General features: G+C 51.1%; 1 protein-coding gene across 4 annotated transcripts; it reads left to right on the top strand.

Moving 5' to 3' along the window:
* The first annotated feature begins 774 nt into the window (after positions 1–774).
* On the top strand, positions 775–27,461 carry PNPLA3 (patatin like domain 3, 1-acylglycerol-3-phosphate O-acyltransferase). 4 transcript variants are annotated; one of them, XR_012418643.1, is made up of 9 exons: positions 775–1,076; positions 3,566–3,798; positions 5,475–5,540; positions 9,064–9,273; positions 10,755–10,815; positions 13,164–13,385; positions 16,100–16,232; positions 21,387–21,704; positions 23,066–24,294. XR_012418643.1 is itself a non-coding variant. In XM_005567051.5 (9 exons), the coding sequence occupies exons 1-9, from the start codon at positions 890–892 to the stop codon at positions 23,280–23,282; spliced, it is 1,434 nt and encodes a 477-aa protein (XP_005567108.3). In that variant the 5' UTR covers positions 775–889; the 3' UTR covers positions 23,283–27,461. The 4 variants fall into 4 exon arrangements, 3 of the variants coding, with proteins under 3 accessions (XP_005567108.3, XP_015312567.3, XP_065378092.1); XM_005567051.5 differs by having other exon boundaries at positions 21,600–21,704; positions 23,066–27,461; XM_015457081.4 differs by having other exon boundaries at positions 16,103–16,232; positions 21,600–21,704; positions 23,066–25,917.

The following is a 27,461-nucleotide window of genomic DNA, read 5'->3' as shown; positions in this document are numbered from 1 at the left end:
CCCGGGGCCCGTCATTCACATTTTTTACTTACAAAGGAAACTTTGAAATGGACACTTCCTGTTACTGTCATTCAATAAAAAAATCCCCAGCACTTGAAGGCAATCACACAGAAAGCCTGCAGCAACGCAGCCAGTAGACGCTTCAGGTGGTGGTGCCTGCTTTAGGCTGGCTCTCCCCGGGTCAAAAGGGACGTGATAAAGTGTCAGAGGGATGTTAAGGATCAAGTGGGCACCAACTGTGACTCCCCTCTCACCCTCCCCACCCCCCAGACTTAATGGATGACAAAGAAAACAGTAGGAAGCCGTTTCTCTCCAGGACATGCAGTGTCTTTTAGAATTTTGGAAAAATGCTTTCTCTCGAGTCGCTGGGGGGAGCTCCCAGGCTGGACCCCTGCACAGATCCTCCCCCATCGCCCTCCCAGCCTCTGTACCCAATCCCCCTCCCAGCCCCCCGTCCCCGCTCCTTTTCCCCTCCCAGCCCGCCGTCCCCGCTGCCTTCCCCTCCCAGACCCCGTCCCCGCCCCATCCCCCTCCCAGACCCCGTCCCCGCCCCCATCCCCCTCCCAGACCCCGTCCCCGCCCCCATCCCCCTCCCAGACCCCGTCCCCGCCCCCATCCCCCTCCCAGACCCCGTCCCCGCCCCCATCCCCCTCCAAGCCTCGCCCGGGAGGGCGTCCTGCCCGCTCATTGGGCCTCGCTCCGGCTTATTTGCATGGTCCGAGGGAGGCGGGGCGGACGTCGCGCGTGGAAAGCCCGGGCGGAGACGCGGCGGCTGGGTCACGAGCGCTTGCGGGCGCCCGGCGGAGCTGCTGCGGATCAGGACCCGAGCCGATCCCCGATCCCCGATCCCGACTCCGATCCGGATCCGCGCCCCCGCCCCCGCCCCGCCATGTACGACGCCGAGCGCGGCTGGAGCTTGTCCTTCGCGGGCTGCGGCTTCCTGGGCTTCTACCACGTCGGGGCGACCCGCTGCCTGAGCGAGCACGCCCCGCACCTCCTCCGCGACGCGCGCATGTTGTTCGGCGCCTCGGCCGGGGCGTTGCACTGCGTCGGCGTCCTCTCCGGGATCCCGCTGGGTGCGTCTGGGGCCGCCGCCCGGGCTCCGCGTGCGGAGGGGGTGCCCCCTAAGAACCCCCAGGGGGTCCCCAGGGGTCGCGGGGCGCCAAGAGGAGCGGGCACCAGACACGGACACGGCGGGGTGCATCCCGAGGGTCCCCTCTGGGGCAGATGCTTCCTGCGGGGGCGCTGTTCCCTGGGCGCGGGAAGGGGGCGTTGGAACCCGGAGAGGTCCGGGCCGAAGCCTGGGGCTCTCGCGCGTCCCCACCCCTACGCGCATCAGGAGCCAGTGCATGAAGGGAGCCCCTTGCCTCCGGATTGAGAGTCGGGACGTCTCGGAGTGACGGGGAGTAGGGAGCAGGACCTGGGGCGGAGGGTCGTGCTGGCCCCTGCGGACTCCGGGTCCATGGTGTCCTCTCGGGAGGTGCTGGGCGGGCTGAGCTGCTGGGGGGCCGATTTGCCCTGGGCCGGACCAAGAGTGGGGCTTTGGCCGGTGCCCTAGGGTGGGTTCCTTCCCTCCGGGGATTGAGGGACTCAAGACACCCCGCGCCTGCGCTCTTTTTAGGTCGCAGCCCAGCCTTCTGGGGACTGGGCAGCCTCCCAGAAGGGCGACCCTGGGCATCCTCCAGGACAGGCTAACTGGAGTCTGGTGAGGAGGGGTACCTTGAAAGAGGAAAGTTGTTTCCTCCTCCTCCAGTGTTTGGGACCCTTCCTGGGGCCTGGAGTGCATCCCTGGACACCCCCCAATCCCATCCTCTTCTCTAGTCTCCACTGACCTAGGCCCACCCTCCCCTCTCCAGCTCAGTACTCCTGGAAGTGAGATCCTGTGCATTTGAATCTTGTCCTAATGAAACATTTGTCCATGTGGGTACCTCTGTGTGTGTGTGTGTGGTGGGGGTGCAGACGGAGGGTTTGTCTCTCAGTAGCCTGAACTACTAGGGTGTGGTATCCTTCCCGGGAATTTGCCTGCCACAGTCCTGGAGGTGGGGAGGGGGTTGTGAGCCAGTGGGCAGGGGCTGGGGCAAGTAGCATTGTGGAGCTATTGACACCAGAGGTCTCCAGGCAGATCATGCCCCCATCAGCCCCGTTTTATTTGGGCTTCCTTAACAATGGACTCTTTGCCCTGCCTGCCACAGCCAGCAGGGAGTGACTGTTCAGTGGTGAGCAAGCCCGTGCTGGTAGAGGAAGCCCTGCCATTGGGTAGGAGCAGTGAGCAGCCCCTGGGCTGACTGGGAGGTGGGGATTAGGGATTAGACAGTCCTGGCTGTCTGCCTTCCCCTAAGCCATGGGGAGAGGAGCAAAGGGCAGGAAGTGTGGCCTACAGGAGAATTAGACTGGCCACATGACCATTTGCACACCCTGAGGTTTAGCAACAATAAAAGTCAGCTTTTGTATCCCAAGGTGGCCTGTGGACACCCACATGAACAAATGTTTACACTGGGACAGAATTCAAATGCAGTGATCCCAGGAGCCTAAAATACACTCACTCTGGTATAGAAAGGATTCCTTACTGGGCAGAGGACAGGTGCAGCCTGGGGCTTTCCCTGGCAGGACACAGGGAGGCTCAGGAACCACCAAGTCCCTGGAAGGTGGATCTGGAGATGTTGGCAGGAGCCACTCCCTGTGTTCCAGGGTTCCAGGTTCCCACTTTAACCCTGTCTCACAGGAGGCTGTGCACTTGGGAACTGCTGAGCATGTCCCAGAGGCTGCATCCTGGTGCTCCTCAGTGCACCTGAGCTGAGGCTAACTTGGCAGAAGGGACAGGCAGAACCTGCCCAGCCACGTGCAATTCCACTGTTCTGGCCATGCTTGGAGAATCGGCTCAGGGAAGGAGAGCTGTGAATCAAGATCAGATTTGGGTCAGGACAGGCTGGAGCATGCCTGTCCCTGTGCTTCCCAAGATTTATGGCTGGCCAGGGATCGGGCTGGGAGGGGCGGTCTTGCATGCCAGGAGAGTGGCCAGTAAGTGAGGTGACATCTCCTGCACCTGACAGCATTAAGGCCATCTACGCCAAAGCTCTGATGCTGATATGTTCCTGGCGTCTGACTTTGTGGGGCATTGAGGTGAGGCCTGCTCACCTGGGCTTCTGGAAGTGAGAGATTCATTCCTGTGGCTGAGGCCTACAGCAGCACTGTCTGGTAGGAATATACTGGAAGCCATGTCATTGTGCATTTCCTAGAAGCCATGTTGAATAAAGTAAAAGATACGGGTAGAATTAATTTTGCTGAGCCCAATATATGAAAAATAATATTTTCACATCTGTTGAATATAAAAATGTACTAATGAGATACTTCATACTAAGCCACTGAAATCCAGTTTGTATCTTACACATCTCAGTTCGGATGAGCCACATTTCAAGGGCGTGATAGCCACATGTGGCTACCATAGTAGACAGTACTGGTCTAGACAAAGGTTGGTGGCATCCTTGCTGTCTGGTTTCTGGCCTTGCCAAAAGTATTGCCATCCCAGTGTGGTACGTTCTCTTATGTATTTGTCTCCTGTCCCCAGAGCAGACTCTGCAGGTCCTCTCAGATCTTGTCCGGAAGGCCAGGAGTCGGAACATTGGTATCTTCCATCCATCCTTCAACATAGGCAAGTTCCTCCGACGGGATCTCTACAAATACCTCCCGGCCAATGTCCACCAGCTCATCTCTGGCAAAATATGCGTCTCACTCACCAGAGTGTCTGATGGGGAAAACGTTCTGGTGTCTGACTTTCAGTCCAAAGACGAAGTCGTGGATGTAAGCAGTTTGCTTATCTGGATGTTATATCAAGTGAGAAAAGCTGTTTTCAGATGGGTGCGGTGGCTCATGCCTGTCATCCCAGCGCTTTGGGAGGCCGAAGCGGGTGGGTTGCTTGAGCCCAGCAGTTCGAGACCAACATGATGAAACCCAATCTCTACAAAAAATACAGAAAAATTAGCTGGGCATGGTGTTGTGGGCCCGTAGTCCCAGCTGCTAGGGAGGCTGAGGCAGGAGAATTGCTTGAGTCTGGGAGGTGGAGGTTGCAGTAAGTCATGATCATGCCACTGTACTCCAGCCCAGGTGACAGTGAGATGCTGTCTCAAAAAAAAAAAAAAAAAAAAAAAGAAGACTGTTTTGTTTTGGAAGCAACACAGGCAGTTGTAGGCCCCCTGTGCCGGAGTGATATAAACTCTGTATGTCTCCAGTGATTTGGTCCATAATGTTTGTAAACCCTGAATGTTCCAGGGCAGTTTCTTTTCTTCACTTTTTTTCTCTTTTTTTGTGGGGGCGGGGGGTGTGGGCACGGTGCAGGGTCTTGCTCTGTCTCCCAGGTCGGAGTGCAGTGGCGCAATCGCAACCTCTCGAGTAGCTGGGAGTACAGGCACAGGCCACCACACCCTGCTAATGTTTGTACTTTTTGTAGAGACAGGGTTTTGCCCTGTTGCCAGGCTGGTCCCAAACTCCTGCACCCAAGTAATCTGCCCACCTCGCCCTGGCAATTACAATTTCAAATAATTCCTCTCTTTCCTTCAACACTTGGCTCATGACCTCCCAGTCCAAGGAACCTGTCCTGCAGGCATGCCTCTCCTGAGCTTTCTCTATACATCTTCCATAATGAAGATGCTTTCTCAATGGAAACCCCACGAGGGTGAGAATGTGCCTTATTTGCCTGTATCCTCAGGGTCTAGCAGAGAAAAGATAATTTGCAATACCAAAACACCATTAAATTCGGCTGATGCTTTCATAAGTGCTCCTTGGATGAAGGACTCCATTTTACTTAACAGGTCTGTGGAAGACAGCAGCCTGGCGCATCTAACCAGCAGCCAGTTTCATCCTCTGTTTAACCTTGTTTGCAGGAGCTTTCTCTAAACAGCCAGCACTTGTCTGTTCCCACGTGGGTCTGTTCTCCCAGTGAATCAGCGTGGTGCCTGCTGACTGCTCTGTAGCATGGCGCTTCGCAGAGTGTGATCCTGGGACCAGCAGAGCAGCAGCTCCTGGGAGCTCATTGGAATGGCAGATCCTCAGGCCCCGCCTCGGACCTGCTGCTTGCGAATTCTGGGGAGGGACACAGAATCTCTGGTTCCACAAACCCTCGGGTGATTCTAATGAATACCGGCATTTGAACAGCACTGATCAAATGCCTTTCAGTCCGTGAGTCAACAACCCTTGGTGGTGTCTGTGGTGACCCAGTGTGACTCCCGTGGGGAGCGAGGAGAGGAAGTTGAAGTTCACTGACAGTGTTGTTAAGGGGCTTATGCAACAGATGAGACCCACGGGCCTGAAGTCCGAGGGTGTGGGTTGGTTCCCCGTTCTTTCAACCCATGGATCAACCTACTCTGTGCAAAGGGCATTTTCAGGTTTGTTGCCCTGCTCACTTGGAGAAGGCTTATGAAGGATCACGAAAATTAAAAGGGTGCTGTTGCCTATAACTTCTCTCTCTTTTGCTTTCACAGGCCTTGATATGTTCCTGCTTCATCCCTTTCTACAGTGGCCTTATCCCTCCTTCCTTCAGAGGCGTGGTGAGTCAGCTTTCTCTGCTAGTGCTGAGTCCTGGGGGCTTTCTCTCTAAAGCGTGCTCACACATCTCCTGCCAGCAAGGCGCTAGTGTCAGGCACCGCAGGATCTGTCCCGTGGTGGAGCCCCGTGCCTCGCTGCCTTTCAGACAGAGTGGCCACAGCTGACCCTACTTCCAGGCTACCTGGGCAACAAAACTTACTTCATGTGTAATTAATTGTCTGGCTATCTGTAAGGTAAACTGGCTGGTTCACTTAATCTGCACCTTAAGCATCAGGTAGCTTCTCTGTGACCTAGTTAAACTATGTGATGTTGGCCGGGCACGGTGGCTCATGTCTGTAATCCCAGCACTTCCATCTCAAAGAAAAAAAAAAAAAGATAAATAAAGTATATGACGTTGAAGAATCTGTTACCCCTGGAAGGTGGAGCTTTACTTTTAGGGGGAACTATAACAGTCATATATATATATATATATATATGCATTTTTTAATATAAAAAATAAAAAATAATTTTTAAAATTTTTTATATAAAAAATACATATATATATATTTTTTGTTTTTTGAAATGGAGTCTGGCTCTGTTGCCTAGGCTGGAGTGCAGTGGTGCGATCTAGGCTCACTGCAACCTCCAGCTCCCAGGTTAAAGCAATTCTCCTGCCTCAGCCTCCTGAGTAGCTGGGATTGCAGATGCCTGCCATCACACCCAGCTAATTTTTTTGTTTTTAGCAGAGACAGGGTTTCATCATATTGGCCAGGCTGGTCTCCAACTCATGACCTCAGGTGATCCACCCGCCTCGGCCTCCCAAAGTGCTGAGATTACAGGCGTGAGCCACCGCGCCCGGCCAACAGTCATATATATTCTAAACAGCAACAAAAATCTGTAAGCCTGGTCTAACCTAGATTTGTGCTTTGTTTTGTTTGGCTACTTTGTGATGCACAGGAAGAAGTTTAGGCTATAAAATACTAGCCCTTTAGGGTCAGTTTTGAACCCACAAGAGCAGCAGCAGAACCTCTGATGCAATCCTGTATGTTAGCACCAGCAGAGCCACGTGGCAGAGGGACTTGCATTGGGAGCCTCCCATTGCAGGCCACGTGCTCCTGTGCGCTATCTTACAGGGTCCCCACAACCGAGGGGAGATGTGACTGTTCATCCCATGTGGCTGTGGGGAACTTGAGAGTCATACTTGCCCAAGGAGCACGGCCAGGGAGCTTGCGCCCAGGTCACTCTCTGCTTCTCCGTCAGAAGAGGGCATGTCTTGGTTCACTGCAGGGCGGCTCTTCTCATTCTCTGTAGTTTGGGGTCCAGGATAGTGGTCCACAGAGCCACTGGAGTGCCCCGCCACTGAGTGACCAAAGCACGTTTTGGATTTCCGACGTTGCCACAACGTGGTTGGGCATCAGCAGGACCCCAACCCCTTGTTATGCTGTGGCTTTATGTGGGTATTTCGTCTTTCCAGAACTCAGTAGGCATGCACCCAGCAGCACCGTAGTGAGGCCCTCTGGCTCCCCAGCGCACAGTTCTGGCTTTCCTTCCTGGTGGAGAGTTTCAAGCCCTCTGGGTCCTACTCTGTCCTTTTCACCCCATGGCTTTGGTCAGAAGCTGCTGGCAGTGTTCAGATTTGGCTGAGTTCAGTGAATATGTGCATTGGCCATGCCAATTTCTGAGCCATGCCAGGGGGATGGAGAAGCCAAAGCAGGAGTGTTTGTTCTGCAGGCTCTGGACTAGGCACTGGGTCTGTGCCAGCTCACTTGCTAGTCTTGCATCCTCCCCAAACCCCCACTGGGGATGTCTGGCCACATCAGAAGACAGTTTGGGTTGTCAAAACTGGGGGAGTGCCACTGACATCTGGTGTACAGAGGCCCGGGATGCTGTGTCGTCACCTGTTAAGTGTGCTCATAGGAATCCTGCTGACAATTAGAACCCATTATTCTTGAAATTCAACGCAAGCAAATTCAAAGCATTACTGTGTATGTACCACGTGCTAATCAATCGCACCACTGGAGCTCCTGAATTCAAAACATTACTATAAAGTTCAAAATGCATGGAAAAGTTCTACATGGCAGGAGAATATTTGGGCTTCAGACTACCCCTTGAATGAAAATGATCCACCAGTTGCCTTCCTCCTTGGCCTTCACTCCAGATTCCTGGCATTTCATTCTGTGTACCTTTATGCTACTGAGGTTTTTGTTTGTTTTTTAGACAGAATTTCACTCTATCGCGTAGGCCTGGAGCACAGTGGCGTGATCTCAGTTCACTGCAACCCTCGGCTCCTGGGTTCAAGCGATTCTCATGCCTCAGCCTCCTGAGCAGCTGAGATTACAAGCAGGCACCCCCATGCCCACCTAATTTTTGTATTTTTAGTAGAGATGGGGTTTCACCATGTTACCCAGGCTGTTCTCGAACTCCTGACCGCAAGTGATCCACGTGCCTCAGCCTTCCAAAGTGCTGGGATTACAGGCGTGAGCCACCATGCCTGGCTGCTAGTGAGGTTTTTGATGCCTTGCTACATCTGCCCTAGACATAGTGTGGCTACGATTTTGGAAATGTTGCTGTGTAAACTCCTGATCGTTTCTGGACTCCAGGCAAGAATCTTGATGGCTAAGGTGTGGCTGAACATGTCTGATTCCCTCCTGGACCTGTTTTAGGCCAAACTCTGCTCTGAAATTCCTCCGTGTGGAAGGGCAGGCTGGGGAGAGCCTCCCGGCTGGAATATTTTGGAGGCCTTTCTCTGTGGGCATCTGATGGCTGGCTCTGGTGTCTGGCTGTGACAGCTGTGCCTGGAAATCATTGTAGACACAAGTTTCACAGGTGCAGGCTCTATCCAAATTGTAGCAAAAGCTGCCTGCCCCAGGTGAGCTATGGGCAATAAGGTGGTTTAAGGATATAGATGAAGGAAAACTTACCCTTAGAATGATTTATCCAAAATGCTGCTGTGTTGTGGGTTAGAGGACATTTTCTGAGGTCCCAGGTTCATTGTTTCATGTGTGTCTCCAAAGTCCCTCCAGGTCTTGGTTCTAATTGTCAAACGTGGAGGGAGACAGGCTCATGGGTTAAAGATCTTGTCCCAGATTTGTGTATCCTCCTTGCAAGCAGCAAAGGGGGCTGGATTTGAACACATGACCATCTTTCCCTTTTGGGTTTCTATCACACTTTGCCCCCAGTGCACTGAACACCCCCTAGTTCATATGGCCCCCTTAGGCATTCCTATAGGTGCCCATCTGGCCCCAGGACTTCGCCAACACAACATGGACTCCAGTCTCCATCTGCCTCTTTGCCAGGCACTTTTGTGCAGTGCACACACTGTACAACAGTAGACAGCAACCCTGAGAGCCAGAGTAGAGCCTGTCCCAGCACAGGAATGCTCAGTAAGGATTTGTTGCAGGAGTGATTCCAAAGCCAATGTCCTCCCTCCATATCAGCCTGTTTGCGGCTCTGAGAAGCTCTGCCCACATGTGAAAGCTTGTTAAGCAGTTAAGCACTAACCCAGAGCTTCAGACGGTGCCAGTCCTTTTTTCCCTTCTTTAAAAGCGATATGTGGATGGAGGAGCGAGTGACAACGTACCCTTCATTGATGCCAAGACAACCATCACCGTGTCGCCCTTCTATGGGGAGTACGACATCTGCCCTAAAGTCAAGTCCACCAACTTTCTTCATGTGGACATCACCAAGCTCAGCCTACGCCTCTGCACAGGGAACCTCTACCTTCTCTCAAGAGCGTTTGTCCCCCCGGATCTCAAGGTGAGTTGGCAGTGAGGAGGCAGGTGTTCTGGGGGGCTCTTCTTCTTTAACTCCCTGATTGCCAGGAGCTACCTGTTGCTCTCTGCACAATCAAACAGAAATAGACCTTGTCATTGATGGTTAATGGAAATAAAAGGCACGTGTCCCAGAAGCTCAGGTGAGGCACTACCCTGATTATGGGAATCACCTGGGAACATATACCCAGCCCTAAAACTCAGATCCACTTCCCAGGCTGTGGTTATATAGTCAGGGGGTGCAGCATAGGCATTAGGATTTTTTATTTCTTTAGTTATAAAGATTTTTTTTTTCTCTTTTTGAAACAAGGTCTTGCTGTCACTCAGGCTGCAGTGCAGTGGTGCAGTCATAGCTCACTGAAGTCTCAAACTCCTGGGTTCAAGCCGTCCTCCCACCTCAGCCTCCTGAGTAGCTAGGACCCACAGGCATATACCACCACACCTGGCTAATTTTTTAAATTTTTGTAGAGTGTTGCCCAGGCTGGTCTCACACTCCTGGCCTCAAGCGATCCTCCCACCCCAGCCTCCCAAAGTGTTGGGATTACAGGCATGAGCCACTGTACCCAGCCACTAAGATGATTCTTATTTGGAAACATGGTCAAGAACAACTGCATTCGGTAGTTTAACCTTTTTTGATTGTGGTTGTTTCAGTTTGCCTTACCACTCTACCATAGTAAGAAATTTGCAGACCATGTACAGCAACCTTTGGTGCTCCTGGAGAGAAAGAAGGAAGGCTATGCAATGCAATGCATGCCCACAGTCCAAGGGAGAGGGAAGGTTGTTTAACAGGATTGGTTTTCCTGTGTGCTTTATAAGCAGATGAGTAGAGGAGATAGCTCTTATTGTCCTAGTGACAATTGGGACAGGCTGCAAAATTTGTTAGGGTGGAGGCTTATTCCGGGACCAAGGAAGCCCAAGAAACAAGCTCCTGCCAGGCGCAGTGGCTCACACCTGTAATCCCAGCACTTTGGGAGGCTGAGGCAGGCGGATCACTTGAGGTCAGGAGTTTGAGACCAGCCTGGCCAACACGGTGAAACCCCGTCTCTATGAAAAATACAAAAATTAACCAGGCATGGTGGCACATGCCTGTAATCCCAGCTACTAGGGAGGCTGAGGCAGGAAAATGGCTTGAACCTCGGAAGCAGAGGTTGCAGTGAGATTGCGCCACTGTACTCCAGCGCCTGGGCAACAGCAAGACTCCGTCTCAAAAAAAAAAAAAGAAGCTCCTGCCTGCTAGGATGCCTACAAAGTCTCTGTGGGGGGGTGACATTCGAGCCAAGACCTGTAGGGAACTGTCTTCTGGGAGCACAGAGCCCTTTGCTCAGCCTCCAGGTGGCTCAGTCCCCCCAGCCAGCAGACTCAGAGCTTGCACGATTCTTTAGTGCCCTCTGCGGTCTACCAGTGATGCTTAAATAAATGGTGCTTGGTGTCTCCCCACTGTAGTCCCCTTGCTTGCTTTGCTCACAGGTGCTGGGAGAGATATGCCTTCGAGGATATTTGGACGCGTTCAGGTTCTTGGAAGAGAAGGGTATGTATGGGCTGGGAGGATCAGACGTGCCCTTTTGATGAGTATTTACTAGCAGTCTTGGTAAAGACTGAGATTTGCCTTAGTTCTAACACTTAGTGCCCAACGCCTTCCCTGTGTTCTGCAACCTACTCATGAGCCCGGGAGATAGGAAATCTTGGTCCCATTTTACAGATGGGCAAACAGAAGCTTGGAGAGGAGAGCCAAGCAGCACTCACCCCTCCCTGAGGGGCAGAGCCGAGATCTGAACTGGGATATCATGACTCCAGGGCCCTCTCCCTCCACAGGGTCCCCTTATCTGAAGGTGGTTTTTCTTTCCAGCTCGACCCCTTGTGATCCTTTAGTTTAACAAGGGCTGAAGTTAAAGAGTTTCTGCGCCTGGACCCCAAATGAAGCAATCAGATTTCTCATCTCCAGTCAGGTGTGGGTCCAAGCTCACTAGACCAGTTTGTTCTTCCCAGAGCGAATTTCTGCCTTCAAGTCATCCTGGCTTGTCGGGGCTGGGGGAGCTCTGCTCTAGAAATTAGTGGAAGGAAAAAGATGTGTTGGGAGCTGTTTTTCTTTAATACTAAGAGTTGGCTGATATATTGTTCTTGTGAATTTGTTGTTGGCCAAGACCAAGGAGGCTGCATTTGTAAGGACACATGTGTATTTATCTGCTCAGAAAGTGTTCATTGCTGTGCGCTAGGGATACTGCAGTGAACACAGAGGTGTGGCCCTTGCCAGCCTTGTGAGAGAAGTGAGCAGATAAGTAAGCAGAAGGGTGATGCTGTGTCAATGGGAAAGTACAGGTGCCAACGACAAGGCACAGGTGTCAAGAAGACACAGGATGCTGGAGGCTCCTGCAGGATGGATCTCCAAGGCCCAAGGGAAGAAGGGCCTCTCGGAGGGCATGAATCCACATGAAGACTTTGGGGATAAGGAGGAGAGCCTTAGGCACGGGGGCCATGAATGTGAGGCCTGCAGGACACAGAGAGGATGGCACGAAGGCCTGTGCAGCTGGAGGGGTGGGGATGGGGACACTAAGAGATGGCTGGAGAAGAGGGGGTCAGGAATGGTGAAAAACGGGACAGGAGGGCAGGCTAAGCCTTTTGGATACAGGGGATTGCATCCCACAGCCATAGGGAGCCATTGAGGGCTGCTGTAGTGGGAGTGAGGGGATCAGAGGAGGGCTTTGGAAGTCCCCTGGCTGTGGGACAGGAAGGGAGAGACCAGCATCTAGGAGGCCAGTGAGGCAGCCAGAGGCTCCACCAGGATCAGGGCTGTGAGGGTCATGAGGAGGAAACCAATTTGAAGCAGTTCAGGGGAATAGGGCTTGGAAATGACCGATGGGACATTTGGGGAGAGGAAGACAGAAGAGCGTAGTCCCGGCTTCTAGCCTAGCAGTTGCGCAAAGGGGAGATGGGGAGCTGCGCCCACGGGTTGAGGGTTGAGGACATTAGGAGGGAGCCGGTTTGGCAGGACAAGCTGGTGTGCCAGAGATGCTGGAATCAACATCTCCCTGAGAACCTGGCAACATTCCTAAGGGAAAATGATATCTCAGAGGGTAAGGAGGGCATCTGATAGAGCCTGGAAAGAGCCAGGGCAAGCATGAATGTGAGGTTATCTTGGGGAGCAAGGCTCAGGCATTGAGCAGCAGCCACTGGTCTTTTCTACCTGAGGTTGGAAGACAGAGTTGGGCCAGGTGCAGCTGTGGTTGTCTGAAGCTCCCCTCCCCCGGCCCAGTGTGCCAAAGCTGTAAGAGCAGGGGCCACTCACTGGTGCTGGTTGCTGAGTTCCAGCACCCAGGACAGGGCCTGGCACATACTGGTGCCCAATCCTCGCTTGCTGGGTGCTTCTTCCAAGGCCGTGTGATGGAAGAGTACCCTCTTTGACGTCAGGCCCGGCTTCAAATCCCGGCTCTGCTATGTACTGGCTGCATGGCTTTAGACAAGTCTCTTAACCTATCTGTGCTTCTGATTTCTCAGCTGAAAAATGGAGATGATGATAATGGTTGCTGTAAGGCCTGATGGTGAAGCACCTAGCTCAGGGCTTGGGAGGCAGGTGTAACCAGTGGTTCAGTTGTTATAAATGAACAGTAACCCTCGCCTTTGCACCTCATGAATCCAGACGTGGAGATGGAGCCCACACAGCTAGCAGGAGCCAAGCTCACGTGTGTCCTGCTTTAAAGCCCCATACTCCTTTCTCCGGGCGACAAACACCGGCGCTCGTTCTCCTTCCTTCCCCTCTTCCCCTTGCATTTGGCTAATAACAGGCCAGCTGCCTGCCTTCCTGCAGTTCGGTGGATGGGTGGGTAATGATCACCACTCCCCACATTCACCTGAGGGGCTTGTTTTCCCTGCCCTTCACAGGCATCTGCAACAAGCCCCAGCGGGGTCTGAAGTCATCCTCAGAAGGGATGGATTCTGAGGTCACTGCGCCCGGCTGGGAAAACACAAGTCTGGATTCTTCCCCGGAACCGGCTGCCTTGGCTATGAGGCTGGATGGAGATGAGCTGCTAGACCACCTGCGTCTCAGCATCCTGCCCTGGGATGAGAGCATCCTGGACACCCTGTCGCCCGAGCTCGCTACAGGTACCCCCTCATCAGGCTGGGCACAGGCAGCACCTTGTTTTCTTTCTTGCGTGTTATGGAGGAAGATGGTACTGCCACATGGGAGCGATAGGGTGAGGCAACCGGGACAGGCTGTCGGGAACATCTCCTTCCATGTGTACAGCCTGGTCTGCTGCTATCACTCCCAGCACAGCCCCCCAATCCTGGCACCTTGCCAAGTCTCCCCATGGGTTCATGACCGGAAGGAAAACAAACTCCAGCTGAGCCCCTTGGGATTCTCCATACAGGCTCCTCCTGCAGCAGCTGGGCCCTCTCTACCCCTTCCCAACCCTGTCTCCCCAACATGGCACCTGAGCTCCTGCCAACCTGGATTTCATGGGCCCCAAGGATGGGGGTCCTGCCTCTGGGACTTGGCCCGTTACTTGGAGCTCCTTTCCGGTTGCCACCCTCCACCTGTCCAGCCATCTCAAGGCTCCTTTCTTGAGGCCGCTCTTAATTTCTCCCTTCCCCTAAACCCACAATTTTGAACCTCCATAGAATGGTGCTACATTTTATAATGTCATTAAATATTGAATGGACAGACAGTGCTATGGTCCAAATGATTGTGTCTCCCCCGGAATTTACCTGTTGAAATCCTAACCCCCAAGATGATGGTCTTAAGAGGTGGGGCCTTTGGGAGGAGACTAGGTCATGAGGAAAGGGCTGTCATGAATGGGATTGGTGCCCTTATTGAGGAGACCCAAGAGATGTCCCTGTCCCTTCTACCATATGAGGACACAGAAGGTGGTGTCTATGAAGAAGCAGGCCCTCACCAGACACCAACACGTCTGCTGCCCCTTGATCTGGGACCTCGCAGCCTCTAGAACTCTGAAAAATCGATGTTTGTTGTTTTATAAGCCACTCAGTTGGTGGCGTTTTGTTAAAGTAGCCTGAACACGGACTAAGTAAGACAGAGGAACCCACAAACCAGCTATGGAGTCAGGCATTTGGAGAAATTAAAAAATGAGTCAGACATAGCTCCTTGTTCTTGAGGTACCAACACCCTAGGAGATGGGAGACAGCAGCTGCCCAGGTGCATTAGGTTGTTCTCACATTACTATAAAGAAATCCCCGAGACTGGGTAACTCATAAAGAAGGAGGTTGAATTGGCTCACAGTTGCACAGGCTTGACAGGAAGCACGGTGCTGGCATCTGCTTAGCTTCTGGGAAGGCCGCAGGAAACTTACAATCATGGCAGAAAGCGAAGGGGAAACATGCACATCCCATGGCTGGAGCAGGAGTGAGAGAGAGAGAGGGAAGTAGAGAGAAGGTGCCATATGCTTTTAAACAACCAGATCTCACGAGAATGCACTCACTATCAAGAGAACAGCACCAGTGGGGAAATCGGTCCCCACAATCCAATCACCTCCCACCAGGCCCCGCCTCCAACACTGGGAATTACAGTTCCACATGAGATGTGGGCAGGGACACAGATCCAAACCATATCACCAGATTAATATGATTTGAGGCACCACGAGGTCATTAAAGAGAGGGAATAAAAGACTGGGGCTCCAGGAAGAAAGCTCTGGAATCCAGCAGAGGGTCAAGGACCAGCTTGTAAAGCTGGTGGTGCCTGAGAAGTTCCTAGGAGAACATAGATGCTGTGACGTTTGATGTAGCTGTTTTTTGTTTTGGTTTTGTTTTTTGAGACAGAGTCTTGCTCTGTCGCCCAGGCTGGAGTATGCAGTGGCGTGATCTTGGCTCACTGGAGCCTCTACCTCCCAGGTTCAAATGATCCTCATGCCTCAGCTACCTGAGTTGCTGGGATTACAGGCGTACACCACCAGGCCTGGCTAATTTTTGTGTTTTTAGTAGAGACAGAGTTTCGCCATGTTGGCCAGGCTGGTCTCAAACTCCTGACCTCAAGTGATCCACTGACTTTGGCCTCCCAAAGTGCTGGGATTACAGGCATGAGCCACCAGGCCCAGCCTGCTGTAGCTCTTTCTGTGCAGATTATTTTCTGTGGGGTATATTCAGATTTCTTAATACAAGATGATGCTTTGCCTCATGACCTACACACCATTTTCTATATAATTTCAGCTATGATATTGGAAATGGACATGTCTTTTCAAGGAAAATAAAAGCAGGCTTTCTGGAATGGTGACTTCCAAACATATTTGTCAATTTAAAGGAGCTGGGAGTGGGGACCTTATGTTCTGTAAGCACTCTCAGGGCTGTTCTGAGCTGTGTGCCCTGCTTCAGCTTCACACTGCCCTTGCTGTGAAGGGAGCAGCCTGGGTCGGGCGCAGTGGCTCACACCTGTAATCCCAGCACTTTGGGAGGCTGAGGTGGGTGGATCACCTGAGGTCAGGAGTTCGAGACCAGCCTGGCCAACATGGTGAAACCCCATCTCTACTAAAAACACAAAAAATTAGCTGGGCATGATGGCAGGCGCCTGTAATCTCAGCTACTTGGGAGACTGAGGCAGAAGAATCGCTTGAACCCTGGAGGCGGAGGTTGCGGTGAGCCAAGATCACGCCACTGCACTCCAGCCGGGACAACAAGAGCAAGGCTCTGTCTAAAAAAAAAAAGAAAAGAGCAGCCTGGCAAACTCCACCCCATCTCTTCTGTGAGTGCCTCTGACCCTTTGGCTGCCAGGACGGGCGTATTTCATGGAAATGCTAAGCACCAACAGAGTAAAGTGGTTTGGTTTTTCACACTGGTGGGAGATAATAGCTCCAAATTGTCTTTTTCAGCAGTGAGTGAAGCAATGAAAGACAAAGGTGGATACATGAGCAAGATTTGCAACTTGCTACCCATTAGGATAATGTCTTATGTGATGCTGCCCTGTACCCTGCCTGTGGAGTCTGCCATTGCGATTGTCCAGAGGTGAGCATTTTAGGTGGCCCTGTGTCTTCCTCACAGGGTTGATATGAGGATGAAACAGGATGACAGATGATGGTGGCATGTAGTCTGGGGCCTGGATTGTCGTGCAGCAGATCACAGCTCACAGTCTATATGCAATGCCCCTGAACGTTGCCTGCCTGTCCTCAAGCCACACATGTACCTGTAACTCAGTGCAAGCCCAGAAACTCCCTGTGGGAACTCCTGGAGTTGTCAGTGGCCTCACATAGTAGCTGGTCCAGTCTCTTGTGATTGCCTGAGGAAACGGGCCCAGAGGGCTTGGGGTCACCGCTCTGAGGTCACAGAGATGCCTAGTAGAAGGGTCAAGCCTGGAAGCAGGATCCTTGCTGCCTCTCTAAGCTATTTCCATTTAAAATCACATGAAGGCTGGCGTGGTGGCTCACGGCAGTAATCCCAGCATTTTGGGAGGCCAAGATGGGTGGATCACATGAGGTCAGGAGTTTGAGACCAGCCGGGCCAACATGGTGAAACGCCATCTCTCCTAAAAATACAAAAATTAGCAGAGCATGGTGGCACGTGCCTGTACTCCCAGCTACTTGGGAGACTGAGGCAGGAGAATCGCTTGAGCCTGGGAGGCAGAGGTTGTAGTGAGACAAGACTGTACCACTGCACTGCAGCCTGGGTGACAGGAGAGAAACCCTATCTCAAAATAAAATGAAATGTAATGAAATGAATAAAATAACAAATCAAGTCATGGCCGGGCGCAGTGGCTCACACCTGTAATCCCAGTTTGGGAGGCTGAGGTGGGTGGATAATGAGGTCAGGAGTTCAAGACCAGCGTGGCCAACATGGTGAAACCTCGTCTCTACTAAAAATACAAAAATTAGCTGGGCATGGTGGTGTGTACCTATAATCCCAGCTACTCTGGAGGCTAAGGCAGGAGAATTGCTTGAACTGGGACCTGGGAGGCGGAGGTTGCAGTGAGCCGAGATCATGCCACTACACTCCAGCCTGGGCTACAGAGCAAGACTCTGACTCAAAAAAAAAAAAAAAAAAAAATCAAATCACATGAAAGTAGGAGAACATAGGGAATTCCATCTTTCATTCTAGGCATATATGATTCAGAGCCAGCAGTTAGGAGAACACAGTGTGATGCTCCTAGAACTTATTGATTGGGCTTCCTCTGACTGGGCTTCCTCTGATTGGGTTTCCTCTGATTGGGTTTCCTCTGATTGGACTTCCTCTGATTGGGCTTCCTCTGATTGGGTTTCCTCTGATTGGGCTTCCTCTGATTGGGCTTCCTCTGATTGGGCTTCCTCTGACTGGGTTTCCTCTGACTGGGTTTCCTCTGATTGGGCTTTCTCTGGGCTTTCTCTGATTGGGTTTCCTCTGATTGGGTTTCCTCTGATTGGGCTTCCTCTGATTGGGCTTCCTCTGATTGGGTTTCCTCTGATTGGGCTTCCTCTGATTGGATTTCCTCTGATTGGACTTCCTCTGATTGGGCTTCCTCTGATTGGGTTTCCTCTGATTGGGCTTCTTCTGATTGGGTTTCCTCTGATTGGGCTTCCTCTGATTGGGCTTCCTCTGATTGGGCTTCCTCTGACTGGGCTTCCTCTGATTGGGCTTCCTCTGATTGAGCTTTCTCTGATTGGGCTTTCTCTGATTGGGTTTCCTCTGATTGGGCTTCCTCTGATTGGGCTTCCTCTGAAACGGGGGAGAGCAGAATGGTCGGAGCTTGGCTCAGCAGTCAGACTGCCCTTCTTCAAATCCTGGCTGCACTGTTTACCACAGCTGTGTGACTCCGGACGACTGAATCCACCTCTCTGCACTTCAACTTCCCATCTAGAGAGATCACCTGGAGCAGAGGGTGGTCGGGAGACTCAGTCTGGTTACTGAGTCACAGTGCAGGAGTACCCATCCCATAGTAAGCATCCAGCTAGTGACGTTGATTTCTATTTTCGGGTAATAATGATGATAGTAAAATTAGAGACAGATAAAAGGTATGGGCTTTAGACCAGGGCACTGCAATTTCTAAGCTGTGTGACCTCAGGCAAGTTACTCGATTTCTCTGAGCTTCATTGGTTTCATCTGCAATATATGGATAGGAAAACCGACCTCGGTGGGTTGTCTGACAGTGGAGGGCACTTGATTGAAAAAAAATTACCCTGGTCTGACTGAAAGAAAAAAATTGAGCTAATATAGGCATCAGGAATGGGGCTGTATGCGCCTGCAGGGAGTCCAGGGAAGGGGGAACAAAGAGCCTGAAGGTGTGAGGAGGTGTGAGTGCTGACCTGTCTACTACGAAGAGGCTGCTGAGCCTCCTGTGGACGTGGCCCTGGACTTGGCAGTTTAACACCTGAGCTGTTAAAATAACCTCAGATTCTGTGTCCTTCAAGGGTTAGGATTCTGATTCCTGCCGAAATGCTTCTGAAAGGGAGGCAATGAGCCAGCCCATCCCCAGTTGCTTTTTAAGATCATCCGGAAGTTCCGTTCTTGCCGTTTGTCCCTGGACCACTCCTAGGTCTTCCGTGCCGCACCTCCATCTGGGTGTGTCCTAGGCTGTCCACACAATTGTATCCTGCCGTCTCCCCTCCTGGGGCCACTGTGCCATCCATGGATCCATAGCTTCATTTTTCTTGGCTTTTCCCTGGTTATTCTGGAGCAGAGCCTCTAGTAAACTCCCAGGGAAGTAAACATTTGACTTTGTGTGTGTTGGTAAACGTGTTTTTTTTCTATCCCATCTCAGTGATAGGTTGGCCATGTCTAGAATTGCAGGTTGAAAATCATTTCCTCTCAGAATATTGGTTACTGGGAAGCCTGGGAGTAAGACAGTCACATTCTCACTTCTTTGCAGGTAGGTGCTCTTAGGACTTTCTATCCCTTATAATCTGAAATGTCATATGTCTTGGTGTAAGTCCTTATTTCATTTATTCAGCTGGACAAGTACTGGGGACCCCTTCAGTCAAAGCCTTCTCCAGCTCTGGGAAATTATTTTCTATTCTTATTTCTGTTTTTCCTTACCTTCCATTTGCTTTTTTCCTTTTCTTTTCTTTTCCTTTTTTTTTTTTTTTCTTTTGAGACAGGGTCTTACTCTGGTGCCCAGGCTGGAATGCAGTGACATGATCATGGTTCATTGCAGCCTGAACCTCCCAGGCTCAAGTGATCTTCCCGCCTCAACGTCATAAGTAGCCGGGACTATAAATAAGCACACGTCACCACACCCAACAAATTTTTTTAAAAAATTTTGTAAGACAGGATCTTACTATGTTGCCCAGACTTTTTCTTCCTCTTCCTGGGGCTCTTATTAGGAAGATGTTTGACTTCCTGGGTTGGATTCCTGTCTCCATGTCCGACTTTCTCTCTTTGCCATATTTTTTTATCACTCTTTGTCTTTTTGCCTCTGCTCTGACAGATTTCCTCAAATTTTGTCTTCTAGTCCTATCCTACAGTTTTTACTTTCAGCAAATATAATTTAATCTCCAAGAGTACTCTCTTGTTCTCTGCTTGTTCTTTTTACTTAGCATTCTGTTCTTGTTTTATGGATGTAACATTCTCTTGGAATATTTGCTGTCCTCCGGATCATCCCTTCTCCATTTCTTCTTGGGCTAGTTTTTGTTTCTTCATCTTTTTTATGCTACTTATTCTCAGCATGTGCTTGTTGGGGTTTTTCCCATATAGCAACAGAGGACTTGGAGCTCAGGGTGAAAAGGGTAGGTGCATCACCTGGCAGAGCTCCCAGACAGTGACAGGCAGGCTACTAGAAGGATGTCTATCTGGGGGTGCTACTGCTTTCCTAGAAGCCCTTCCTTTCCCTGGAGGTGGTTGAGCTGTCGGATTTTGCCCTGGTGGTGAACACTGGCTCCCCGTGCTCTGCCTGTTTCATCGCCAGCCCCCTCCCCTTCTGCCTGGAGTCCAGTAACCTGTTGAAATATCTTGCTCATTGGTGAGCCCCTGGTCCTTCCTCATTGCTCTTGCAGATTTATCACTTCTTGTAAGGCCGCGCTTGTTCTCGGGGATTTTCTTCGTCCCACACCATGGGAAACACGAGGTGGTTGCATGCTGCAGTCCTGAGCATTTATTTCACTCACGTCCTTACACGTAGATTTGTGTGGGTGTTTACTTTGTTTTTAGCAAATTAGTCTGGCATGTCCTTTGATCCTTTTTTTTTTTTTTTAGACTGAGTGTCACTCTGTCGTCCAGGCTGGAGTGCAATGGCGCAATCTTGGCTCACTGCAAGCTCTGCCTCCCGGGTTCACGCCATTCTCCTGCCTTAGCCTCCGGAGTAGCTGGGACTATGGGCGCCCGCCACCACACCCAGTGAATTTTTTTGTATTTGTTAGTAGAGACAGGGTTTCACCGTGTTAGCCAGGATGGTCTCGATCTCCTGACCTCATGATCTGCCCATCTTGGCCTCCCAAAGTGCTGGGATTACAGGCGTGAGCTACCGCGTACAGCCTTTTTTTTTTTTTTTTTTGAGACGAAGTCTTGCTGTGTCCTCCAGGCTGGAGTGCGATGTCGCGATCTCAGCTCACTGCAACCTCCACCCCCTGGGCTCAAGAGATTCTCCTGCCTCAGCCTCTGGAGTAGCTGGGATTACAGGTGTGTGCCACCACACCTGGCTCGTTTTTCTATTTTTAATAGAGGTGGGGTTTGGCATGTTGGCCAGGCTGATCTTGAACCTCTGACCTCATGATCTGCCTGCCTTGGCCTCCCAAAGTGCTGGGATTACAGGTGTGAGCCACCACGCCTGGCCCTGATTAATCTTTTAATGCCCAGTCCCTCCTTCAAAAGCCAGCTCCATTTTCCCACTGGCCTTCCTAGATTCCTTCTCCACTCCCCAGGATCAGCCTCCTCCTCCCCACCCTACTACTGCTGGCAGGGGGATGTCTGTGTTCAGGCATTTATCAGAGACCCTGAGGTGGGGGTCCTTTGTGTGCCTGGGGGATGGAGAGTCTAGAGGAGGTAGTGACCACACCTCTCCATGGTGCCCCTGCTGGGCTCACATGTGACCAAGCACAGCAAACCGTGAGGCAGGGGACGGTCTTGACCATGAGAGCCCTTGCAGCAGCTGCCATGGGCCTCAGCTCCTCTCCAAGCTGGGAAGAGCCCTGAATAAGCCAAGGTGTTTTTTTGTTTGTTTGTTTGTTTTTTGTTTTTTTGTTTTTTCCTTTATTTCAGTGTAAGTCCTTTGAGCTTTCTTGAACCAGAAGTGGCCTCATTTTGCTTTAGAGATTTCAGATGGGCTCATCCTTGTCCTGTCATCCCAGATCCACCTGCTGGGAAGTCATCAGATTGGAGATGATGTTGGCGGCTTTTGTAAACAAAGGGTGGTGTTGTAAGCTGTTGTGTCTGCCTGTGTGTGTGTTTGTGTACTTGGTCTTATCTCTGCAGACTGGTGACATGGCTTCCGGATATGCCCGACGATGTGCAGTGGCTGCAGTGGGTGACCTCACAGGTCTTCACTCGAGCGCTGATGTGTCTGCTTCCCGCCTCCAGGTAAATACTTTGGCTGTGGGTGTGTGGGCCGGGCGGGCATCTCTCTCATCTGATGAGGCCTCACACGACGTTCTGGAAACAGCTGGCTGAACGTCAAGCAAGGAGCTTGCCCTAAGGTTTGGGGACACTGTCTCATGGGGGGCAGCTGAATCAGTCAGAGGTCCCAGTGCACCTCCTGAGAGCTGTCACCCAGGCCAGCCTGCACTGGGGCCTGGGAAGACTTCCCGTCGGATGAGTCTCTTTAAGTGCAGCGTTGATGGTGGAGGAGCAGAGAGGCTGCGGATAAGTAGGGAAAGGTGCTTCAGACAGAGTGGCCAGGGTGAGGGCCGGGGAGTGTCAGATAGCACTGTGGTGCCTGCGGGAAGGAGCTCTGGTGCCCATGGCACAGGAAGGAGGTGGGGCCCTGGAGGGGCAGGGCTAGCAGAGCTCCTTGGAGCGTGTGGCTGGGTGCCTGGGAATGCAAGCTGCCTGTCCTCCACCCTCTGTTGTACTGAGTCACAGTCTCTGGGGTGAAGCCCAGCAGTCTGCGTCGACAGGCCCCAGGGGATACCGCTACTTCCTGAATTCTAAAAACTGAGCTGGAGATCAGGGCCTGGCTCCTGTTACCAGGGTTGGGCGTTATCCTGAAAATCATAGGCCTTAGTTTCCTCACTTGGCCAACAGGGGCAATCGCTGTTCCCTCACTGGGTTTCCGTGAGCTTCTGAGAGCCCATAGCATGGTACTTGGCACATGCTGGGCATCAGGAGGTATGGCCTCTTTTGCTATTGTTGTTATTATTGGTAGACACAGAAGGATTTAAAAGTAGGGGAATGCGAAGATCTGATTGTCTAGGGAAGAGGGCAGTAGTGGCCAAGTAGAGGATGGATCCTGGGCCCTGGCTGGCAGCAGGCAGCAAGGGGGGCTGCCAGGGTCCAGGCAGGGATGATCTATAGACTGAGAGGCTTTCTTAGGCTCTCGGACAGGAGGAGGTATTGGTTCCAAGCCCAAGGAGTAGGGGCAGCCCTGGTGACTGGTGGTCAGTGGTGCCAGGGGGTTGTAGGACACCCTGGGGGGCAAGCAGGTTTGTGTGGAGGAAACCGATAGGTCCCTTCAGGGATTCGTTGGTGGGCGACACCTATGGGAGGGGTCCACCAGTGGGAGGGGTCCAAGTAGCTGGGAGGGCCACGGGCTTAGAAGACCTAGATGGTGACATCAGCCCAGCACTGAGGGCTGGAAGAAGCTGTGTCTCTGGCTGTGGCTGCATTCCCAGAGTGTGTGTGATGGTGCCTCGACTGGCCGGCAGTGTGGGTCCATCGTAGCCCAGACTGCACACGATAGCAGTGGGAATGGCCGCTAAGCCAACTTTCTCCATGTGTTTCAGGTCCCAAATGCCAGTGAGCAGCGAACAGGCCTCCCCATGCAAACCGGAGCAGGACTGGCACTGCTGGACTCCCTGCTCCCCCGAGGACTGTCCTGCAGAGGCTACCCCACGGTCCATCCTCAGGTCCAGCCTGAACTTCTTCTGGGGCAATAAAGTACCTGCTGGTGCTGAGGGGCTCTCCACCTTTCCCAGTTTTTCACTGGAGAAGAATTTGTGAGTCATTTGAGGAGGCGAGTCTAGGAGATTCTTTCAGAGGTGCTAAAGCTTCCCATCTTTGTGCAGCTACCTCCGCATTGCCGTGTAGTGACCTCTGCCTGTGACGTGGAGGATCCCAGCCTCTGAGCTGAGTTGGTTTTATGAAAAGCTAGGAAGCAATGTTTGGTCTGTGCAGCAGTCCAGCACTTAAGTCTAATACGTCAGCATGCGTTAGTTCAGCTGGTTGGGAAATGACACCGGGAAGCCTAGCGCAGAGGGTCCCTTACTGACTATTTCATGGTCCTATTAATGGTCAGACTGTTCCAGTGTGAGGTTCTTAGAATGACTAGTGTTTGGATGGGTGGGGGCCTTGTGGTGGGGGGTGGGGGGTGGGCTGGCCTATGTGTGATCTTGTGGGGTGGAAGGAAGAGAGTAGCACAATCCCACCTCCCCATGCCGTGGGAAGGGGTGCACTTGGTTCCCAAGAAGGACACTGCCTGTCAGGTGGCCTGCAAATATAATAACCTTGACAACTAAAAACCTCTCCATGGGGGTGGGGGGTACCAAGATAATAACCAATTTACATTTTAGAGCACCTTTTTCACCTAACTAAAATAATGTTTAAAGAGTTTTATATAAAAATGTAAGGAAGAGTTGTTATCTGTTGAATTTTGTATTATATGAATCAGTGAGATGTTAATAGAATAAGCCTTTAAAAAGAAAAAAAGTTCAGCCAGGCGCTGTGGCACACGCCTGTAATCCCAGCACTTTGGAAGGCCGAGGTGGGCAGATTACCTGACGTCAGGAGTTCAGGACCAGTCTGGCCAACATGGCAAAACCCCGTCTCTACTAAAAATTAGCTGGGCCTGGTGGTGTGTGCCTATAATCCCAGCTATTCGGGAGGCTGAGGCAGGAGAATCGCTTGAACCCAGAAGGCGGAGGTTGCAGTAACCGAGATTGAGCCATTGCACTTCAGCCTGGGCAACACGAGCAAAACTCTGACTCAAAAAATAAAAATTTAAAAAACCCAAAAATCTGGTGTGCAGGGCGGTCACCTCAGCCCCCCAGGCAGGAGCCAAACACAGCAGGAGCTTCTGCCTCCTCTCCACCACAGCCCACAACTTGAACCTGGTTTATTTTCCACACACTTCTGATCTGCGTTCTTTTTTTCTCTTTGCATCTTCTCATTCTCTCATCACCCCAACCTCTCTCTGTCCTCCCTACTCTGCCAACCTTGATGGAGACAAGCCCTTGAGACCAGAACGCACCTTTTCTCCAGGTGTGATAGTTGATTAGCAAGCTCAGTGTAATATGACTGAAGGTGAAACGTGTGTATATTTTTCTATTTATGCATTTGAGTATAGTTCATACAAGAAAAATAATGGTATGCTCAAACTGTTAAATGTTGGAAAAGAAAGTTACAACCCTCACCCATATTGTGTAAGGAAGTGCCCTGGAGGGGAAGAACCAGCAAGTTCAGACAAAAGCACTTGACTGAGAAGACAGACGCTTTACAAGAAACGGGTTCTAGGGACAAACTCTATGTGGGCATGTTCTCTTAATGAGATTGTGAACTCTTTGAGAAAAGAGGCTACTTGTGAAAATAATGACGTGTTGCCTAGTGCATAGAAGCCCCCTTTGGGGCAGGAGTTGCAGGATTTGAACCTGCCTTCTTACATCTTGAGGGTTGAGTGAGTTCCCAAGGCCTCTGTTCAGTGCTTGCTCCATCAGTGAGCTCAGGTCTAGTGAGTGCTGGGGTCTTCCACCCCCAACCCCACCGGGTGTCAGAGCAAGACACTGTCCCCTGTGGAGCTGGAATGGGGTGGAGGAGCCTGCACCTGGCACCCTCATGGCCTCCTTGTGATGGACCCACCCTTGTAATGTTGGAAAAGAAAGTTACAAGTTTCTGACCAGGCGCGGTGGCTCACACCTGTAATCCCAGCACTTTGGGAGGCTGAGGCGGGTGGATCACGAGGTCAAGATCGAGACCATCCTGGCTATCACAGTTAAACCCCGTCTCTACTAAAAATACAAAAAGTTAGCTGGGTGTGCTGGCGGGTGCCTGCAGTCCCAGCTACTTGGGAGGCTGAGGCAGGAGAATGGCATGAAGCCGGGAGGTGGAGCTTGCAGTGAGCCGAGATTGTGCCACTGCACTCCAGCCTGGGCGACAGCGACTCCGTCTCAAAAAAAAAAAAAAGAAAAAAGTTACAAGTTTCTTTTCCCAAGTTTCCCAATAGGCGTTGTTCTGTTAGCACCACATCTTCGGTCATTAGCAGATATAACTAAACTTTAACAATATTTTCTTTTCTTTTTTTTTTTGAGACGGAGTTTCGCTCTTGTGGCCCAGGCTGGAATGCAGTGGTGCGATCTCTGAGCCCAGCCAACAGTATTTTCTAATAACCAATATATTTCCATATGCACAAATGTATATGTGGGTGTTGTGATTGTTATCAGGAAAAAATATATTAAATGGCTGATGGGATACCATGGGACTTATTTTCTTTCTGCTTTTAAAAATTATTCAGGCTGGGTGCAGTGGCTCATGCCGGTAATCCCAGCACTTTGGGAGGCTGAGGTGGGCAGATCCCCTGAGGTCAGGAGTTTGGGACCAGCCTGGCCGACATGGTGAAACTCCATCTCTACTAAAAACACAAAAATTCGCCAGGCATGGTGCCAGGTGCCTGTAATCCCAGCTACTGGGTTGGCTGAGGCAGGAGAATCACTTGAACCGAGGAGGCAGTGGTTGCAGTGAGCCAAGATTGTGCCACTGCACTCCAGCCTGGGTGACAAAGTGAGATTCTGTCTCAGAAAAAAAAAAAAAAAAAAAAAAAAGAAAGAAAAATTCAATCTTCTTTCTTATTTTTTTATTACTAAAATTATTTTTAGTAGAAACAGGACCTTGCTATGTTACCCATGCTGATCTTGAACTCATCGGCTTAAGCAATCTTCCTGCCTTAGCCTCCCAAAGTGCTGGGATTACAGGTGTGAACCACCATGCCTCGACCCCCGCCTTCTTAAAATGAGCGTTTGTTTTTTTCCAAGTGTGTACCAAGATAAGGAAATCAGGAAGTGTAATACTCTTATAGAAATGGCCAAGGTCTCCCGCCCTACCTGTGCCTAGATGCTACCCAATCCCGTCTTCTCTGCCCCTCCAGAAGGCACCCTTTGCTTAGGCCTCCCTCTCTTCCTGAACCACCTCTAGAAGTTTCTTATCAGCCTATGAATGCATTCTTATTTATTCTAATCAAATAAAGCCTTCCCTCTAATTTATGGCACAATTATGCTTTGGAATCCACCCTCAGGACTAATCAGTATGTAATATATTATATGTCAGGGAGCAACATTCTTTTTTCTTTCTTTTTTTTTTTTTTGAGGCAGGGTCTCGCTCTGTCATCTAGGCTAGAGTGCAATGGTGTAATCATAGCTCACTGCAGCCTCAACTTCCTGGGGTCAAGCCATCTTCCCACCTCAGTCTCCCAAGTAGCTGGAGCCACAGGTGTACGCTACCACACCCAGCTAGTTTTTTTTGTAGATACAGGGTCTTGCCATGTTGCCCAGACTGGTCTCCAACTCCTGGGCTCAAGTGATTCTCCTGCCTTGGCCTCCCAAAATGCTAGGATTACAGGTGTGAGCTGCCATGCCTGGTCCAACATTCTTCATTTTGTAAATAGCAAAACTTACTGCGGAGTATGAGCCTGATTTTGTTTAAAAAAAAAAAAAAAAGTATGTTGGTGTGTATATGTATCTGTGTGTGTATATAAAAAGACTGAAAGAGGGCTGGGCATGGTAGCTCTTGCCTGTAGTCCCAGCACTTTGGGAGGCTGAGGGGGCGGATCACTTGAAGTCAGGAGTTCGAGACCAGCCTGGGTGAAACCCCATCTCTACTAAAAAATACAAAAATGAGCTGGGCATGGTGGTGGGCACCTGTAATCCCAGCAATTAGGGAGGCTAAGGCGGGAGAATCACTTAAACCTGGGAGGCGGAGGTTGCAGTGACCCGAGATGCAGTGAGATTCCATCTCAAAAAAAAAAAAAAGACTATAAAGATATATATCAAAACCCTTATGGCAGTTATCATTAGGCTGTTATTTGTAATTCTATTTTATTTGTCGTGCTTGTGTGTGTTGCCCAAGTTTCTATGGTGAACAGTATGCATTACTTTCAGCATGAGAAAATAACTCCTAATAAATGTGATTCTTAAA

Source organism: Macaca fascicularis, chromosome 10 (genome assembly GCF_037993035.2).
Source record: "Macaca fascicularis isolate 582-1 chromosome 10, T2T-MFA8v1.1".
In the NCBI taxonomy this organism is placed as follows: domain Eukaryota; kingdom Metazoa; phylum Chordata; class Mammalia; order Primates; family Cercopithecidae; genus Macaca; species Macaca fascicularis.
This window is presented reverse-complemented; position numbering and strand designations above follow the sequence as displayed.

Excerpts from the sequence above, each read along its gene's own strand:
- PNPLA3 (XM_005567051.5), top strand. The coding sequence starts at position 890 with ATGTACGACGCCGAGCGCGGCTGGAGCTTGTCCTTCGCGGGCTGCGGC. Across the intron at positions 5,541-9,063 it reads CTCCTTCCTTCAGAGGCGTG|CGATATGTGGATGGAGGAGC; the intron begins GTGAGTCAGCTT and ends CTTCTTTAAAAG. Across the intron at positions 13,386-16,099 it reads GTCGCCCGAGCTCGCTACAG|CAGTGAGTGAAGCAATGAAA; the intron begins GTACCCCCTCAT and ends TGTCTTTTTCAG.